This window comes from Falco rusticolus, chromosome 6 (genome assembly GCF_015220075.1).
Source record: "Falco rusticolus isolate bFalRus1 chromosome 6, bFalRus1.pri, whole genome shotgun sequence".
Taxonomy (NCBI): domain Eukaryota; kingdom Metazoa; phylum Chordata; class Aves; order Falconiformes; family Falconidae; genus Falco; species Falco rusticolus.
Genome location: NC_051192.1, coordinates 50,322,023 through 50,342,393, shown reverse-complemented (window position 1 = coordinate 50,342,393; position 20,371 = coordinate 50,322,023). Strand labels below are relative to the sequence as shown.

At 36.1% G+C, this 20,371-nt stretch overlaps 1 protein-coding gene across 3 annotated transcripts in view; it reads right to left on the bottom strand.

Moving 5' to 3' along the window:
- The window catches only part of PACRG (parkin coregulated), a 250,778-nt gene that overhangs the window by 96,960 nt on the left and 133,447 nt on the right, over positions 1–20,371 (bottom strand). For all 3 annotated transcript variants that reach the window (XM_037392583.1, XM_037392582.1, XM_037392585.1), the window contains exon 4: positions 11,480–11,651. In XM_037392583.1, coding sequence (XP_037248480.1) covers positions 11,480–11,651 — 172 coding nt within the window. The remainder of the gene's footprint in view (positions 1–11,479; positions 11,652–20,371) is intronic.

Here is a 20,371-nt window from a genome sequence, read left to right as displayed (position 1 = left end):
TTGTAAAAGTCAAAGCTAGAGTTCCAAAGCAGGGCCAAGGCAGATTGGTTGGGTGAATGTGTAGACAACTCTTGAGAATCAAATAGTAATTAAACTCCCTTCATGCTTCTTTCCACGCTTATGCACAGCATAATAAAAGTACTGTTAAACAACAGTTAGAAAGCCCAAGGTATAAAGGTACTGTAGTGCATCATAGGGGGATTCCAAGTTAAAGAAGTGTTGTGAAATGAAAATACAGTCAGTTACGTATGTCTTATTTGTCAGCCCATATTGTAGCCAATAAGCTACACCCAATTTCATAATGTCTCTGAACATATGAATGGGTGGACAGGAAGCCCATCAATGCAGCACGCTCACATTACGTTCCAGAACAGAGCTTGGCTGCTCCAAATTATGCTTTCATGGGTAGGTATTCAAAGCCTGCTTTAGAAAAGAGACACCCCCAGATACAATTTTAAAGATCAGGTTCAAATCCCAGGCAGGAAAATACTCTCTTATGGAGGAAAGGCATTATTCATTTTCTTAAAAGAGTGACTGAAAGAGGAAACTCCGGGGTTCAAATGTATAGGTTTATTCATGACTAAACTGACATACACAGAAATAGTCACTAACCAAACTAATAGGTAAATTGTCATCAACACTTGTAATTTTCACTACAATAATTATTAGTGACTCATCCAAACATGAATGAATATTTGTATTCATTAAAATGAATAAAATTAATTATTCATACAAACACTAAGTAATCAATGTCAGAAATCACAGCCTCTCAATCCTTAACCTGACTTGTAGAAGCTGTCCTGAAGGACCTTATTTTTAGGCATGCAGAGGGTGTCATGTAAGTGGAAATGGCTGTCCAACCACCCCCAGGAAGAACTTTTTTCTGCAGATCGTGGCTCCCAAAGGCTTTCACAGTATCCTGTTTTCAGAGTTCTGTCTTGTGTAAAGACAACCCTGGTTTGAGTGGAAGCCAAGACTGTCCTTGTAAAGATTAATTCCTTAATAAAATCAAGAGTGTGAATTATGCCTCATGACCGAGAAAGTGTTCCAATGAGTCCAGCACACAACACATACTGAATCTAGAAGAATGTTTTCAAAGAACAGCTCATCACAGAACACGTCATGCAAGTTTCCTTACACCTGAGTTGTGCTGTAAGGGTGCTTGCTGGAACTTTAAATAGTAAAACTGGCCCTTGTTTCATCTTGATGCTAGCAAATGAGCTGGGTACTTGTCTCACCTCCTCCAAAACAGGGGCATCCCATCCTCCATCTGACACACAAAACAAAAGTCAGAATTTGGATCAAGAGTTTTAGTGCTAAAGAGATCATAGAATCATAGAACTGTTTAGGTTAGAAAAGAACTTTGATCATCCAGTCCAACCCAGAACTGCCAAGCCCACCACTAAACCATGTCCCAAACTGCCACATCTACACGTCTTTTAAACACCTCCAGGGATGGTGACTCAACCACTTCCCTGGGCAGCCTGTTCCAATGCTTGACAACCCTCTCGGTGAAAAAACTTCCTAATATCCAACCTGAATTTCCCCTGGTGTAACTTGAGGCTGTTTCCTCTTGTTCTACTGCTTGCTATCTGGGAGAAGAGACTGACCCCCACCTTCCTACAACCTCCCGTCAGGTAGCTGTACAGAGCAATAAGGTCTCCCTGCACCTCCTCTTCTCCAGACTAAACACCCCCAGCTCCCTCAGCCGCTCCCCATCAGACTTGTGCTCCAGACCCTTCCCCAGCTCCGTTGCCCGTCTCTGGACACGCTCCAGCACCTCAGTGTCTGCCTTGCAGTGAGGGCCCCCCCCCTGAACACAGGGTTCCAGGTGCGGCCTCACCGGTGCCAGGTACAGGGGGGCGATCACTGCCCTCGTCCTGCTGGCCACAATATTTCTGATACAAGCCAGGATACCTTTGGCTGCCTTGGCCACCTGGGCACACTGCTGGCTCATGCTCAGCTGGCTGTTGACCAGAACTGCCAGGTCTCTTTCCACCAGGCAGCTTTCCAGTCGCTCTTCCCCAGCCTGTAGTGCTCCATGGGGTTGGTGTCACTCAAGTGCAGGACCCAGCACTGAGCCTTGTTGAACCTCATACAATTGGCCTTGGCCCATCGGCCCAGCCTGTCCAGACCCCCCTGCAGAGCCTGCCTGCCCTCAAGCAGGTCAACACTCCCCCAGCTTGGTGTTGTCTGCAAACTCACTGAGGGTGCGCTCGATCCCCTCATCCAGATCAATGATAAAGATATAAAGAGGCCCCAGCACTACTGAGCCCTGGGGAACACCACTTGTGACTGGCCACCAACTGGAGTTAACTCCATCCACCCCCAGCAGACTTCCCTAAAAAGTGGGCCCAGCCTGCATATTGGGCCTTCTTTTCCCTGCAGAAAGGAGTCTCCTGTGACAATGAGCTGTCTTTTTTTCTTTATGGAAGCAGTTTAGATGCAGGTTGTAGGCAGACTTAACCTTGGTGACAACTAAATGTTAGATGACCCATAATCTTCGTTATTGTTCAGTTCCACTTGCAGAGCCTTATATCTATTATACAAAGGCACTTGGGAAGGCGTCACAGAGGAGACGTGCCTGCTGTGCCAGGCAGGAACTTGTCACCATTGCCCCCTATCCCTTTAGTCACTATGTTTAGCCAGGCAGAGAGAGGATAGGGAATCCTCCGTACCATGCATCTTGCCTGCCTGTTGGGACTGTCTCAGGGAAGGTGGGGTGCAATTCCAGTAGTCTACCTCTCTCTCGCAGTCCCTGGTAGTCCTAACCTCCTCACCTCCTCCCAGGGCTCTGCCACTGAGCAGAGGAGTTCCTCTACATGTGCTTCCTAGTGCTGTCCAACTCTGCCACAAGAGTAGGGCACACCCTGCAACCTGGAAGGATATGGATGTGGATGGATATGGTAGAATCAAACAGACTGGAGAATTTGAGCCTGAAGCCCTTCAAACCATAGAAATCTGCAGTATGTGTTAGGAAAACACTTGTAAATATCAAAAGTAAGATCAAATTAACTGCAGAACTGTTGTGACTATTATTAAATATTTGGACTGTGGCATGCATAGCAGTCAACCAGCTCCTGGCTTGATTATATTAGACACTGTCTAAACATTTAATTAAAGACAGTCCCTGCCCCAAGGATATGTCAATTTCAAACATATGTTTATCTTTTACAAATCTGGTAATTATTTTTTGTGTATGACCATCACCACTGACCATTCTCCCACATGAATGAAAGGAAGAAAATTTTAATATGGTATATGAAATAAGTATATTTCAACATTTTGAAAAATGCCAGCGATATCCAAAGTTTAAGAGAAATGGAAGAAAATACTAGTATCCTTACACAGGTATAAACCAGACCATTTAAGACTCTTAGCACAGTACAGCTACAAATCCCTAAAGAAGGAAACATGCATAATATCCAAAGTATTCCAATTTGAAAGCATACTAGGTTGTTGCTTCCTGACCTAAAAGTTTGCTGTAAGATGTGGATCTTCACAGTAACAACAAAGTGAATGACCAGTTTGCTTCTCACTTAAAGATATTTTTCTGCTCCCTACAGGTTTTTAGAGGAGTTCCTTCCCTCAATGGTATGTATTTACCTTTTGGTCTTCTAGTCTACATGCTGTGCATTATACAAGTCTCTTAAGCAGCGACTTTGAAATACATCCCAACCCAATAAATTAACTCTGTTGCTTGGTAGTTCTGATGTTTTCTCCTTTAATGGTACATGAACTTGACAATTTTGTTTGTATTAGGGTAAACATTTTTTCCAGGAGACCCTCCAGCTTAAATAACTGCTCAATGCAAGTATATAACGATTTACTTCAAACATATTTTATTTTGTGCTGCTACAGTTATTCCAAACAAGTACTTTCTGAAGTTCATCACAACTTTCATCAGAAAAGAGAATTTTAAAATGTTCCTAGGTTAAATATTTGGTGTAAAAGCTCAGCATCTAAGTCAGCTCTGTGTTTCTACCACTCAAAGCCATAGTAATAGGTAATTATGAGATTTGAAAGCACGCTTGAAACACTGAAGATTTTGGAGATGGAGGTTTTTCAGTGCTATTTATCAAAGCTTGTTAGCAATGAGTTGACACACAATACCAGTTAATGGACAGCTTCAGTGACTTTTTTTCATTAAATTGTATTGGCAATTTATGTAAATGTAGAATTTTCTTTTGTTAATTTCCTTTAAGAGCAGAGACTTTTCTTAAGATATATGCCATTTGTTTGCTTATCCATTTAGATAGAAGCAGCTTACGTATGAAGCAACAGAAATAATCTTAAAACATTCAAGTGTTTTCCTTGAGTAACACTTCTAATAACTTGAAGAAAAAGATTTAGAAGCTATCTAAGTTGATATTTTTTATTTTTATAATTCATTTTTATGTGACAGTTTGGAAAATCCTATCCTAGTCTCAGATGTTCCCTATAATAGAAGCTACAATTCTTACATTTGGGACTGATACATTTGATAAGCCAGGAAACATGACAGCATTTCTCCCAGTATATACAGTGGATCTTTTCCATGACACAGTGTATTTTCATAGAAAAGGTTGAATCAGAACATTCTTCCCCACATAGCACATTGATAGCCCATACTTTTCAGAATCAAATCAGATTCACCAAACTTCCATCTCTCCTCTAAGTATTAAAGTTTAGATTTTTGCATTTATATTTAAAGTTATGTTGATAATTTAATTTGCACTGGCCTCTAATCATATTCAACTCCTTTTTCAAATACACCTGTGAATCTATGTTTAGAAATGCACCGTTAGTTTCCATTTTCTATTTACGTCTCACAATCAAAGATTAAAACCAATTTAGTTTACAGTCATATTTCTCCCTGAATTGGTAAAGGAGGCACCTGTTTTAGAAAATCCTTTGTCTGAAGCAGAACAAGATACATAGAGCAGGTCTCCTGCAGGGCAATAAGCACTGAGGATAAAGATGTTTCGGCTGTTGTGATCTACTTAATCTTGTTGATCAAGGGCTTTTCTTAAGTTCACAGCCAGGTTTAAAGAACTGCTAACATGAAGTATTCTCAAAATGCAATTGATTGAAGTGACATATACTTCCCTTACAGACAATTCTGTCCAGAATTTTCAAAATGCATCATACTTAACTACCTGAACTGATATAATGGAAGTATTATACTAATTTCACAGAACAGTAATGAAAGCTGTTAGAAGACATAGTGTTTCAGTCAAGAGTGAATAAAAACCTGAATAACAACTTTGTGTTCAGTACTTTTTTAAAGTCCTGATCCAATTTACAATATAGTTGTATTTCTTCAAGTACAACTGAAGGAGTGATGTGTTGCAGTGAGGTGATGGAAAGGAGGAATAGGGGGCAAGGCATGAAAACCTTAGGCCAACGTTGCAATCAAAGGCTTTGTGTCGTAAAGCAAAAGCCTAAGGCACAGAAAAGGTTAAGATCCATAACTGAGTCATTGATACTTGCAAGAAACATGATCTAGAAAATATGGAAGAGACAGTCTGGCTTTTTTTTTTTTTTTTCAGTTTTAGTTGTGCTTGAAACTGTAGTGTTTTATGAGATCAGCACCTATAAAACTTGAATTCTATTAACATTTGCAGGCTCTGTTTAATTAACTAGTATAAAGAATACACTGAGACTAGAGTCCCCAAAATCTACTCAATGGCTATGCCCGTTCACAGTTTCCATCCATTCCTAGATGTACATTCCTTCCCCTGTGCTGCCTCAAGCTACTAAACTGCTCTGAGTACCCACCCCCTCAATGAAAACAGCTTTGATATCTATGAAATGTATATAATTTTTAAAAAAATATTTCAGGAAAGATCTGCAAAACTGGTAACATTGGGATCTGTACTACAGATATTAATATAGTGTTCTAAAGTATTGTAGGTCATTGAACAAGAAGAATGTGGACAAGAAAACCTTGATTATATGGTTTTCTTAGACTTCTGAAAGGTACCTGATAAGGTCCCTCACTGAAGGCTTTTGAAACACTTAACTGCCGTAGTTTCCATATAAATAAATAATTGTTTAGACATATGAAATGAGGGCAACAATCAATGGGCCATGGAAGAGGAGTATCACGAGTAGAGCCCTGTGGGAATCTGTGTTGAAGTTCATGTTTTTTCAGTAGATTCAAAGGTGATTTGGAAGAGATGTTTAGTGATGATACCAAAGTTTTCTGATGATACTAAGTTTTTCCAGATGCCAAAGATAAGGGGTGACTCTGAAGAACTGCAGAAGGACTTTACAGTACAAATGACTGAGTAATAAAATGGCAGATGAAATTCAGTACTAATAAATGTTAAATATTAATAAATTAATAAATTCAGGAGAGAATAGTTCTAACTCAAACTTCAAAAGTGAGAGTTGTTAATTGCAGATTTCACTTTCCAAACACAGATGAGATTTATCTTTATTGAATGAGAAACACAGTTTCTCCTCATAGACAGGAGTAATAAATAACCTAGTTTCTATACTGTTTGAAACTACCTGAAAATGACCAGTTTTGAGCAGAATCTAACATTCTAATTGCAATCACTTGTACTGGTTGATGGAGCCTACAGGGGAGAAATGCTTTGGTATTTAAGAATCAAGATGATCTAAAAAAAAAAAAGAAATCAGAGACCTTTGCTTTCTTTAAAAGCATTTTAAGCTTATAAACCCAATTTTTTAAAGGTAATTTTCAGTCTTTGATCTTAACAACCAAAACTGGTTCACAAGAGCCAGTGGTGAGGAAAACTGCAAATCCATTAACAGTTTAATTTACTTTTTATAGATCACAGATATCAATTTACAGGATTTAGAGAAAGAAAAAGACTACAGTACAGACAAACATACTTATTCTATAAAAATATTCCAGCATTCTGTGAAAGAAGGAAGTATTTAATGACTATTAAATGCTCTTAAATACAGTGAAGACATATGAGGAGAAATATAAATATAAATGTGCTAACTGATAGCAAAAGGTTCAACTGTATCTAAATGCAACTGTGACACTGATTTGACATTAAATGGGAATTAATTACACTGTTGTCCAAGCCAACAACTCACATTTTACATGCAAATAGAAAGTGGAGAATAAGAAAACAGAGATCAGTTTAATTTAGAAATTTATTAAACATTAAAAAGGACTCTGTAGGTGACACTGAGGGAGGACTGCTCTGTGCATTTCTCTGTATCTGAATCACAAAAAATCTGCTTCCCCTAATGAAAAATTTTCAATAAAGTTTGAGGTATCCTTGATCTGCTGTGTCACAGAAGGGATTTTTAACAGCATGGGAAAAGCCAGGAAAAGGAAAATGGAATCCAATGTTTCTTAGATAGAGATTATTCTTTTTGGACTCAATCAGAAGTGCCTGTTCTGCTGACTGCAACTGTGTAGAAACAACACTTCCATTTAAGTTACAATTTAAGTGCGAAGACATGAGCTTTATTGGCTTCTAGGCCTAAGTTCAGATTGCCTACGTGTCCATTTTAGGATTCACAGCACAGAACAGAAAAGATTCTGGTGAATGAGTGATCCAAGATTCTTAACTGTTTAATTTCATGTTATTTCCTTCATCAGCAAAGCTATGTCAAGATGTTCCTACTGATCATCTCTACTCACTTCAGCCTCTGTGCTATTGTGTGCTATTCCTACAATTGTGACAGTGTAGCTATAAATTACACCACTGAAATGACCTGATTTTAAAAGTAAATGCTACTCTGAAAATATTTTGGTTTTACTTTAGATTTGGTGGTTTGGTTTTTTTAATACATCTAGGTATGAGATTCACTGAGTTGCTGCATAAACAACTGCATTAACAACAGTCAGTTGCAATGAACTGGAGCGTGGGGTCTGGAACGATTGGGTACTTTGTGTGTGAAAGGCTTGGAAACTCCTATAACTACACAGCCAGCAAAGAAAATGTCAATGGTATTGTGCTCACTGCCTTTGAAAGGAGAGGAGGCACATCCACACACTGTGTTACTCATAGAAATATCAGGTGAAGGTGTAAAAACCTTCTGCCCCCTCAGTGTTTGTGTCTGCAAGTGTGTCTCCTTTCGAATCTGGGGAACTCAGAACCTCAGAGTTGCAGAAGCCTAATGAAAGCAAGCAAAAGGACTTACTGCTTTTCTGATCTGGCATTTGTTATGGAAAAATGTAATATTAAAAGCAGTAATTTTCCCAAAAATGAGCATCAAAAGGAATTTTACATTCCCATAGTGACCACACAAAGTTTAGAACAGGAGTTTTCCATTGACAAGCACATGGTATAACAGGCATCTCTCACCCTCACACCCCTTTTTCTGGCTCTTCTTGGCTGACTGTAGGTAACGGTAGGCCACAAGTGAGTTTAAGATATATCAGTTCATCATTGAAAGACATGGTGGAGCCAGACAGATCCCTTTTTTCCCTAAAAACATGGGAACTCTCACGTGACCTACAGACAGCTTTGATCACCACCCCAAGGGTGTTTGCATTTTATCCTGCTCTCTGCCACTGATGCAGTTTGTGATGTAGGGCAAAATTAGCCTCCTTCTACCTCTTAACCTGTCTGCAATAGGAAAATAACGATATGGATCTTTCTGGCAAAGAAGATATTCTGCTGTGTGGTGTGCATCAGAACTTTCACAATCCCTCCACAAAGTACTTTGCTATTGGTCATGTATGTAAATCTATAAATCTTTGCTCTAGTTTAAATAACTCAAACAACGGTTTGCCTACACCTTCTGTGAAAGGGAGGAAAAGGTCTTAACTCCTTAAAGTATTCACATTCCCTGAGTTTGCATTTTTTTTTTATTTGTAGTTGGATTCCTTACAATTTTGACATATACAGGCAATTTGTTTTTCCATGCAATAGCTACATTTATAAAGTATTTTATCATGTTTTGCCACTGCACGGTACAATATATTTTGACTTTTTATTTTGAGAAATCAAAATATATTTTGAACATTTTTCTCTTTGAGAAGTCAGTGCCTCCAATCTGAGATTGTTTTTCTTCCTCTGGGTTTCCAAAAAAAAAGAATGTTTTTCAATGTGACAAACAACAGTAAGCAATTACTTTTCAACTAAATAGCATTCTTCCATACTATTTAGATTGCATATTAGGATTTTATGATAGAAACTGTACCTGTTAATTTCAATTGTCTATCTTTTGTTAGTCATTGCCTGTTTGCATAACCAGAAGAAAATCTGATTAAAGGATCTGGGCTTACAGTAACCCACAGATTCATCAAATAATCTAATTTTCATCTTTAATGATATAGCGTTCAAAAAGTGTGAACCTTAAGCAAGGACAGGAGGATAGATATATCCTTAATCATTAAAATGTAATACAGAATTCTAATTTTCAATTCAAAATGTTTTTAGAGAGCAGCTCTTTAATAACATTTTCCCTTGATGAACATGCAGGAGAGGAACTGCTTTTAAAAGCATTCTGTCTGTAGAGTAATTTTTCTGTATGGCTTTTATCCCTTTCCCCTCCATCACATATATTACCTTGCCTAACAATCAATTGATTCACACTTTCACAGTAGAAATATGGCAGTGGTCTAGAAGAAGACTGGTTAATCAGATAGAACTTACCCAGTGGGACACTTTAGAGACAGTAATATGTGTAAAACATTGCTGAGTTTATTGTGGATGCAGCTGAGTCATAGAAATGTATAGCTCTGACTACGCTCCTATATTACACAGTCATAGCAAATTTAAAAACTCTTAGAAGCATACACTTTCAGATTCCTTGAGATGGCAGTCTCTTTTTTAAATATTACTATGGCTTTAACTAGGAAGAAGCCTTTACCATTGATAATACTTAGACTTCACACATTAAATCCGATACAGAAGCTATTTTTAAATAAAAAAATAAGCACTCTACAATAAAATAAAGCAGAACCAACAATGAAATTTAGCTAGCAGATTCTTGAATGTGTTCCAGCATAATAAATTATTACTTGATTTAAAAGACTATATATCAATCCATATAAACATCCTTACCCAGCAGACTCTTTCTAATGCTAAAAGCTGTGTAACAGCTAAAGCTTCTAGGTAATTATTTCTAAGCTAGACTCTGGTCTCAGCAAGACTTTTAAATCCTGACTGAGTACCTGCTGTCATAAATTTGCAGTCTTTCCTGAAGAAATTATTTCAGCTTTCAAAAAAAATATAAATGATACCACTATAAATATGTTTGGGTGGTGTTGGAAATACAGATTTAACGAAATGACATGATTCCTCTCTTTTATGTTTCCCTTCTAGAGAGAAAAAAACTGTTACAGTTTCCATAACCTTTCACAAGTGTTACAGAGTAACCACTCTGAATAGTGTATATTCCGTGACATTTTAAAAATCCACAGTATGATAATGACTTTTATAATGATACTTTTTAAATGGAGAATAAATTGAATGGAAAAAAAAAATACAATTCTGACCCTTCCAACCCTATTATTTCAGTATTATCAGGCTCCAAACTACATTCCCTTTCCTCTTTTCCAAAACTCCATTTGACTCTGTTCATTCTGTATCACAAATACAATGAGTCCATTTACTTCTGTATTAGCAAGGATGCTCAATCATCCTAGGAAAATATGACAAAATACCACAATTATACCACAACCGATCAACGATAAAATAGAAGCCAAGTTTAAAAAAATATGAACATCTATTAGTATAGCTATAGCACGCAGGCTTAAGAATCATAACACCTAACTAAAGAAGGATAGGATGATGATTCAGAATAATATCTTCTCAAGGTACTGATCTAAAGAAACAGAAAAGGGCAAAATAATGTATCTAAAGAACTAGATGTTTCAAGAAAAGACATTTTAGTTTTAGTGGTATTACACTTGGGGTTTTAGTGGCATTACACTTGTATTAAAATAGTTTATTACATTTCACATAACTTTTCTACAAAAATCTATGTTTGAATATATTAAAACTTCAGATTTAATATTTTTTTAAATGCCAAAATTTTACATACAGCATTAATTAGTCAGGCAGAACTCCCCATTTAGATAGTGTATGCATATGCAAAGTAATGAGAATCGTGATTAAAAGTGTATCTAGGGAATAAATATAAGACAACTATAGAATAAACAAAAGGACAAAAAAGAAACATAATTCCATAAGTTTCATCTGTCGATTTTTCCCATTATTTTAGATTATCTGATTTATACAGTAATGGATTTACCTAATAAATATACACAATCGGGTAAAAAAATGTCACTTCACTTTTCCAAAGACCAAGAGCCACATTGTAATAAGAAGAACATTAACCAGGCAGTCTGTTCTTCTGGATTACTGCACATACCAGGTGACTGAAGGCACAAGCCTTCTGGCTTTATACCTTACAATTAACTCACATTTGTAGTAACCTCCATAAATTTACAGCCTGTCACGTTTTATTGCTTAATTAGAAACTTGTCAAAAATCTACATTATATAAATGCAATTTTAGTTTGTGGGTTTTTTCCCCACATATTCACCTACTTTTTATTGGGATAATGAGCTGAGGAATGACAGGGAGAATCTTGTTTCCACCATGTTCCAGCATGTCATGGATTCCTTGACGAGCAAAAAACTCATATGGAAATCTCAATTCACAAAGCCCATCAAAAAACAAAGGCAAATAGTAATTATAGTCCAGGTTTTCAATCTCTACCTGAAAATACAAAATAAATAAACAAATAAATGCAATTTTTCAATACTAATACTACATGATCAGGCTGATCAGGTAAATCATGCCATCTACACAGGTATGTTTAGTAACTAGTCATTCATTTTGTATCACTGCAGAATATCATTAAGTCTCAAATATGGCCAGATATTGAAATCTGGAAGTAGTAGACCTAAATAAAAGAACAAAAATGAATATGCTCACATATATTTTCACTTTTTGATAAGTCAGTACCAGATTCTGATATTCTTGCTTATGTACCTTTCTTTGTAAGTTGCCCATAGGAATCAAAGCGGCAAATTTAAGAATAATATTCTGTTCATTTCAGAAAAATCTGATCTTTACATCTTCACTTGGATACTCAAAAGAACAAATAAAAGAAAAAAATCCTGCAGCAAATAAATATCCAGCATAGGACAAATACAAATATTTGTACAGAATTCTCAGCTTTCTAGAATATTGACCTAATTTTATTTCCTATTAATTTCAGGAGCAGAATTGTAAAGAAATTCCATGGGTCTCTACTGTGAAAAAAGGTAGAGTAATTAGGTATCTATTTCTATCAGGAATCTCCCTCCAATCCTAAAGTACAAAGTGTGCTAACCCTCCCAAGTATACAGACATTGTGAGGTATTTTGCACTCTATCCTAGTTTTCTTCCCTTCTCCTTCCTCTACCCATCAGCACTCTGATGTACACACGCTTCATGACAGACAGAGAGAACCAGAAGTTGTTTGCTTTCAGCCTGTCAAAGCTCTGATTACAGCGAAGAAGTGACTCAACAGCAAAACACTTTCTCTGCACTGAATATGATCCCCAAAATCACTTGGAGATCAACCCATCTCTTTAGGCATCCAATTCCATTGTTAAGACACTGCTTAGCTGCCATCTTATTTTTCCAGTAAGATTATATTTTGGAATTGGGTAGATGCTTCGTCCTTCACGCCTAACAAGTTTTTTTCACATAGACCAAGCTGAAGCTACACACATCCAAAAAAAAATTGTCAGGTTGAGCAAACAAATACCCAGCCTATGATTTGGGGCCAGTGATCACATTCTCACTTGAATTGTGGAAGAAAAGTCTGACATAAAGCAGCCAAGAACTGTACATGGGTTTTACACTTCTCGGGTAAATCCCATAGTCAGCAAGTGGCAGGCATACATTCTCTGTTTGCAACCATGATTCATTTTCCTGCCTGCTTGACTCTGAGCAGATCTGAATCCTGGCCTTGCTCATCTTAGCTACTGACTTGGTGGCTTGAATCTTTCATGTTGAAACCGATCCATCCATGGTAAATGAAAAATAATTAGAACAGATACTTGAAAGTAAGTCCTTTACATTTGCTCTGAGCATCTCACTATTGGCAGATGTAGTGCCAATTACGTACTTACATAGTCTCACATGCAGTGACTGTTAAATATCTTACAGAAGACTAAAAAGAACGATCGTGTTCACCTACGTGTGATGTTCACCTATGTGAATGAAATCAAGTCCCTGTAATGAACCATGCAGAAGAAGGAACAAATGAAACCCACATTTCCTACTTTTACAACACCATATATGATGCCTTCTCTGTAATTTTTGCTCATTGGCTTTTTGTTTCACAAGGAAACCACCTTTATTAGATGTCATTAGGGTCAATATCCCAGGGTCAATTAATGAGAAAGTTCAAAAGTAACTATACCAAGCAACCATGTATGAAGGTCTTTACAAAAAAGGAATCAGAAGACATTTAAATTCCTAAATTGATGGGGCTTGTATTTCTTGAGGACATTCAGCATGCTACAGCCAATACTTCTGAGATGGCAAAAGATGTCTGCCCCCAAAGTTACTGAGAACAGAAGACAGCAATAGAGAAACTACAAACTTCTGGTGACAAACCTGTCAGAGGCCAAGTTGTTCATTACAGCGAGAAACCTCTGTCAGGTAAGAAGAGGCCAGGCAGTCAAAGAATCAGAAAAAAAACCCAAGACCAAGAAGAAGCACTTTTTTTCCTGTTCTCTGTCAACAGAACAATAAGACATCCTTTAATATTTTTCTTAATTTTTAATTTGTAGTTTGTAAGTTTATCAGATTGCCTTCTTTGTTATTGAATGTTCTAGTTTCAGAAAATGAAAAACAAAACCTACAACAACTACTTGTGTCTGGGGAAACCTTTAGATGTGAAAGAGAGAGATACGATTAGTCATATGTGGGCTTTTTTTTAAACTGGGGTGGGCAGGTGTGTTTCACAAGTTAAAACACCTTTATTTTTTTTAGAGTCCATGCCTTACATGGGTTTTTCACAACTCTTTCAAAATTAAAAACTATTTTCATGGAAAAATATCCTTGATGGATACACATCCATGTTAGATTACTGTATTGAGGATTTCCAACTATTTTGCTTAAAACACATATAGTACAATCTCTCATTTATTTTCTCCCACTCTTCACTAATATCTCCTCCAACTCTATCTACTAGTTATCTTTCTTCTCAAAGATGTCATATTTCTGATAGTCTGAGCAATTTTTTCCAGCTGTTTTTTGCCCTTGAAATATGCCTTTTCTCTTTCAGATATAAAGAAAGCTTATGTGTTCAAAAGCTTCTCAATATTTTTCAGTGATAATCACTGGTCAATAAAATATATTACCTTTCTATACCAACTTTGTCTTACAGATACACATTACATAGACATAGGAGTGATATAATAACTTTAAGGTGAATATGATTCCTGGGTTTAAAAACAAATCTGATTTTTACAAATGGCACAAAAGCTTTATTATTATTTATCTCTACAAAATACAGGTATGACAAGCTGTAGATCACGAAGCATTTGTGTGTACTCCTCATTTCTGAATTAATTCCAAAGCCATAAGTGGTTGGCAACCGGCATGGCTCTGAAAAGGTCTCTGATTTCTAACTAGTTTCTTGAAGTGTCAGCTGTCCAAGCATACAGCCAATTTTAACTTAGCATTTTGTGCTCTGTAATAACTCCCACAATATGGAAGCCAGAAATATTTTGCCTTACATTCTATGGTGTGAAACCCTTTCCTTCTGTGTTTACTATTTAGCTTTTAAAAGTGGCTATTATGCAGCTGTTCAGAGAAAAATGTGTTTTTTCTGTTTACGCCCACAAAATTCTTTTGTTTTTCACATCCACCCACAAAAAATGCTGATAAAATCTCAGATTCCTGGCAAACCTTGTCCACATCTGACAATAAAGCTGAAGCTATGGATTTTAACAAGAAACCTCACAATAATTATTATGAACTTCTGTACTAGTGGGTTGTAAGTTGTAAGAATCCAGCTTCTGACTTTTCAGTAAATAGACCAACTAATAAAAATTTATATATTACTATAAAATATGATCACACACCAAAACCAACTGTACCATAATGAGTAAAATCTTCTGTTTCCTGAAACTTCCGTGTTACTTATGTATACTACAAGCTCTTTAGGTGAAAAAGAAACAATATACAGTTGGAAAATTGTTGTTTTATCAGTATGTATAACCAACGTACAAGATGGGAGGAAACTAACGGCAGTATCACAGTTAATTTGTCCAGCAGAAAATCTGTTCCTATGAAGCAGCTTCTAGTGAAAAGGAAGTCTCCTGAGATAATGAAAACCCAGATAAACAGTCCAGGTTGCAAACAGTAAAAAAAACATTTATGGCTAATCTGTCTGTTAGATGAAGCAAGCAAGCTATTTGAGAGAACTTAAGGTATAAAAGTTTGACAATAAGGATGTAATTGGCCTTCCTTAAATAATCATATTTAAAGTAATCTGGTAATCTGTAAGGCAAACCTGAGTTTTAGAAGATAGTGTTTAAGATAAGTAAACAACTTCATTCTTCATTTCATTTCACACAAGTGATTATATATGAAAGACGTCTTTCAGATGATTATCCACAAATTGGATTTGATCTCCTAGAAACACTATATCTGTTTATGTACTTTAACATGTTTATCTAAGGCATTACAATTAGGTATAGTAAAAGAAACTCTGGAATTGTTGGTTTGATAAGGACAAACAGGAGTTTTTGTAAGGATTGTAAAGATTTTGTAAGGATTCTTTGGTAAAATCATAGATCCTTTTAAGATTTGTTTTCCATTCTATAGAAGTTATTTCATCTCTGTTTTCTAAGTTAATGGAAAGAGAAAAGCATAAACAATCTTGAATAGTCTGTTTTGAAGTTCCCTTCTGATTTTTCTTACAAGATTTCTTTCAACCTTCTTTGAAGGTTTCTTTTTTTCTTCCAGTATCTTCTTCACATAGACAAGATGAAACCTGTGCATTTCACAGTTTTTGGTTTCTTGCTTTTTGTCTCTTGATTCATAATGGGATACTAGTTTTAATCTTCACTACAGAGCAAGTAATGCTCACTAGTATTTTCCAGACCTGATTAGATGGAGGTTTTAATATGGTAACTGCTTATGGTACTTATGGTTCAAAGCTCAATTCTGCTGTTGCATTTAGTCCCCACTGTATTTCACATTTCAGTACATACTGCATAGGCTCATAGTACAAAGATTCTCTATGGAAAGTTTTAGTCTAAATTATTATTCATGTCCTGTCAAAAAAAAAAAAAAAAGGAAGTTGTACCTATAGTTTGCATTCTGTGATGAAATGATACAATACTTATCTTAAGACAAGTGGAAGATTATCAAACTTGAAAAGAAACAGATAACAGCAAGGTAGAAACTAGATGAACACGCCAATAGAAACTTTTAAACTTGGTCAAACTGGCTTTAGAGCCTTTTTAGCATATTCTGCAGATATTTAACTTCCCACAAGAAGTTAAACAACAAAAGAAAATATTTGCTTCTCATGGATAAATTAAAAGAAACAATAATAACAAATGTCTTTGGAGTCTTACTGTACTGGCTATATAAATTTAGCTCTAAAATATCGCTTCATGTAAAAAACCCTTCAAATATATAAATATTAGATAGCTAATAATTTTGAATTTACTGCATTCCCTATTACCTCCCTGTTAGTTACAAGAGTAATGCTGTCATCCAGAAAAATAGTTGAGAAAAGCTAGAAAGAGATATTGGTCTATTAAATTTTATATAGCAAGATATAATTCAGTTTTCCATAGTATTCTCTATATCTTGATGTCCTATTGCTCTTTTAAATTAAGTTGGAACACAGCAATATTTAAGTCTGAAAACACTGAAGAGGAGTATGATATGAAAAGGTTCCCAACTATGATGCACACCTTAAAGTAAGTGTAGTTCTAAACTGTTCTGTCTTTCTCATTTTAGTGGCATATAATTGATAATCATTTTCTAACTATTACTCCTACTTGAGCAGTGAGGTTCCTTCACGAATAGCTCCAGAATTAAGAAATACAACTGTTTATCCCTGCAGACTAACTGCCTCATTGGCCTCTCTCCCTTGTTTTTCCACTGCTTTCAGCTGATGCTGCTCTGCCTAATCCATGTGGATTCTTTTCACATGATGGGGAAACACTCACAGTAAAATGCATCTACTTACTTTTGGCTCATGCTTGATACATATGAATGAGAAGCATGACTGAAACACAAGTGATTTGATCAAAATTGCTTGGCAGGATGGTAAAACCAGTCTATTCGTAATCTACTGTAAGCAACAATGCTTAGAACTGGATGTGATCAAGGCCTCTGTGATGTTATTGAAAATCGAATACTCAAATTTATGTCATTACAGCAGACATACTGCACAGATATTATTTGGAGAACTATTGCTACTGGCAATGGTGATGGCCCTGCATATGATAACGAAAACATTTTCTTTTCAGTTGCCAGACCTGAAGCTGACAATCTAATCTTACTAGAGTTATTGAGGTGAGGAAAATTAATAGTCAACAAGAAAGTCGTATTACTCCCAAAATAACTAGAGGATGAATGGTTGGATGAGAAACGGGGGCAAGGAGAAGGAAGATATAAATTTGTGTAAACCCCTCCCCAGCTAGAGAGATGGTAAAACACCAACCTGAAATCATCTCTTCCTATACATGCAACCTAAGAATTATTTTTTATTTAGGAAATAGAATCTCAGCTACACGTATGGATCTCTAATAGTCTGAAGCTATGCCATCCAGAAGGTAATCTAGGCCATTTCTGGGGGAAGGGGGATTCCATCCTTACTTTTTGATAAATCTTTTCAATTTTACTGCCTGGATTTTGATTTTATAAATATATATTTTGTTTATAATATAGATCAGGCAGGTCTTGGCAATATAGAGAGGGTCAGAGTATCATACAGGAAAAAACAGGATGACAGCCCCTGCCCCCTGGATTATGAGATATAGGCCTTATAGTATCATATGCAATGTTTAAGTGACAGACTAATAGCAAGGTCTCACATTGCACCAGGGGAGTTTTAGATTGGATGTTGGGAAAACTTTCTTCACTAAAAGTGTGGTCAAGCATTGGAACAGGCTGCCCAGGGAGGTGGTGAAATCACTATCCCTGAAGGTGTTTAAAAACTACGTAGATGCGATGCTTAGGGACATGGTTTAGTGATGGACTTGGCAGCCCTGGGTTAACGGGTGGACTTAATGACCTTAGAGATCTTTTCCAACCTAAATGATTCTGTGATTCTATGATTTCTGCTACTGTGTGGGAGTTCATCAGCATGATATAGTAAAACAGGAAAAAGAGCTGAGCAGACTAATTAATCATTATAAGCCACCAATATGATGTGGATCTGAAAAGGACAAATATTATTTAAAATGTACGAGTATTTCTAATATAGATAGGAAAGCATTAATGCTACTATGCAAGGCAGTTATGAGAGCTCACCTGTTGTTATCAATTTGCCCTAATATGAAATATCCAGATCTTATTCCCGTTAATTCTTCATTGGAAATAACTGGGACAAACTGCTATATAGAAATATCCCAAACTAAAAAACGTACAGGAAATTAAGTGTTAATTTTTTCTTATTTATTTAGATTCTGATCACATTAGGTTATCTCAGCAAACTGATTTCTAAAAAAGCATGTAAATTCTACTATTCTTCTAACACAGTTGATATCAGTAGACTATGCTTAAAGGATTGCTTTCTTTTAATTGACGGGAAGCATTAAACAGAAGATGAATGCACCCTGAGAAAAGTGCTCTGTAAACATGACTCTGACAAATGTGGAACGTACTTGAGAATTGTTTGCGTGAAGCAAATAATGGACCATATGATAACCTCAGTGGCAGACAAAAGTATCTCTACTACTTCAGAATGTATGCTCATCTAGTTACATTCTTCTTGCTGCTGAAAGACTTGCTGATACCTTGTTAGACACACCCAATTGTTTCATTTCTTTTCCTTACATGATTTATTAATATGTTGTAAAAGTTCTACAAGCACAATAAAAGTGAAACTTTAGATAGAAAGGCATTATTTATCTACATTTTGCTAATACCTCATTTGCAATTGCTTTATATGACCATTATATGATGTATAAAGATAATTTGTACTTATAATAGCCATGCAATATTAAATGTATTATATACACCTACTTTGAGGTGAATGAGAATTACTGACTCCTCAGGGTCCATAGCCCTCTGGTAGATTAAGTTCCACCCTCAGCTACATCACCTGAGAAATCCCCCACAGCTGCACTTAAGCACCAGTAAGAATCAGAGGACAAACTCTGTTCCTTAAATATAAAATGCACAAAGCATTATCATTGTGAAAATGAAACTTTCAGTCTTGCAGACACTTAATGAGACACCAGTGGACACCTCTTCTCTGAAAAAGAAAGCAAAGAGGACAATATTGTCCCAGTAATAGGCAAGGGGAGGAGGCTAGGTAGAGATTAACCCCCCTCTCTCCAAGGCAGAGGTTGGAGGTAGAAGGACAACAAAGAGGTGACTGCAAGCTCTCCCACTACCTTTTTGAAGAAGACATATTAATCTTCATTTATTTACTTTGTGCAATATGGTGTTCACTTTAAATTTTATCAGAAGAGTGGACTAGTTTGTACATCCCAACAAAACATATACAACGTAGTATATCAGTATCGAACAAATTTAAAATTGACTTTCTGGAAAAAAAAAATCATATTTTGATCTAAGAATGCTGGCTACTGTTTTAATAAGATGAAACCTAAGGCTCTTATGTTATTTTTCAAGAATTAATTGTGAAAATAAATCAGGAGAGAGTGTTAACCGATTCTATCCCATTTGGAAAGCTAGTGGCCAAGTAATTGTTTTCTTATTTTTTGGCATTAATTTCCTTTCTCTTTGCCAATTATTCATGAAAACTGCCTGTCAAATTAACTTGAAAATCCTTGGTTTTAATAAAAATAACAGAAAACAGAAAAAGTAGAGATAAACGGGAACAATGGGACAAAGGCACATAGAAAAAAAGTGTCAATGGGAAAAGTTAAAAACAACTATCTGAAGATTTATTGTGTTTTAATAATTAAACCATAGCATGAGTTACCAAAAAAACTTCTACAATGTAACACACAACTAGAATTGTTCATCTATCCATTTTTGTCCTAAGTTTCAGAAATACACATACTGAAACACTGGCAGTTTTATGGCTTTAGAAATTGTGGAAGCATATAAAACATGTCATTAAACATTATCATTTGCATTTTCACACACAATATTTTTTAAAAATATAATAAAAATGACAAAACCAAATGGCTCAAAGGCAAATTAGAATAGTGTTTTTTCTACATTAAGGGCATTCTATGAACTTTTCCTATCAGCTTCTGACTCTTGACATT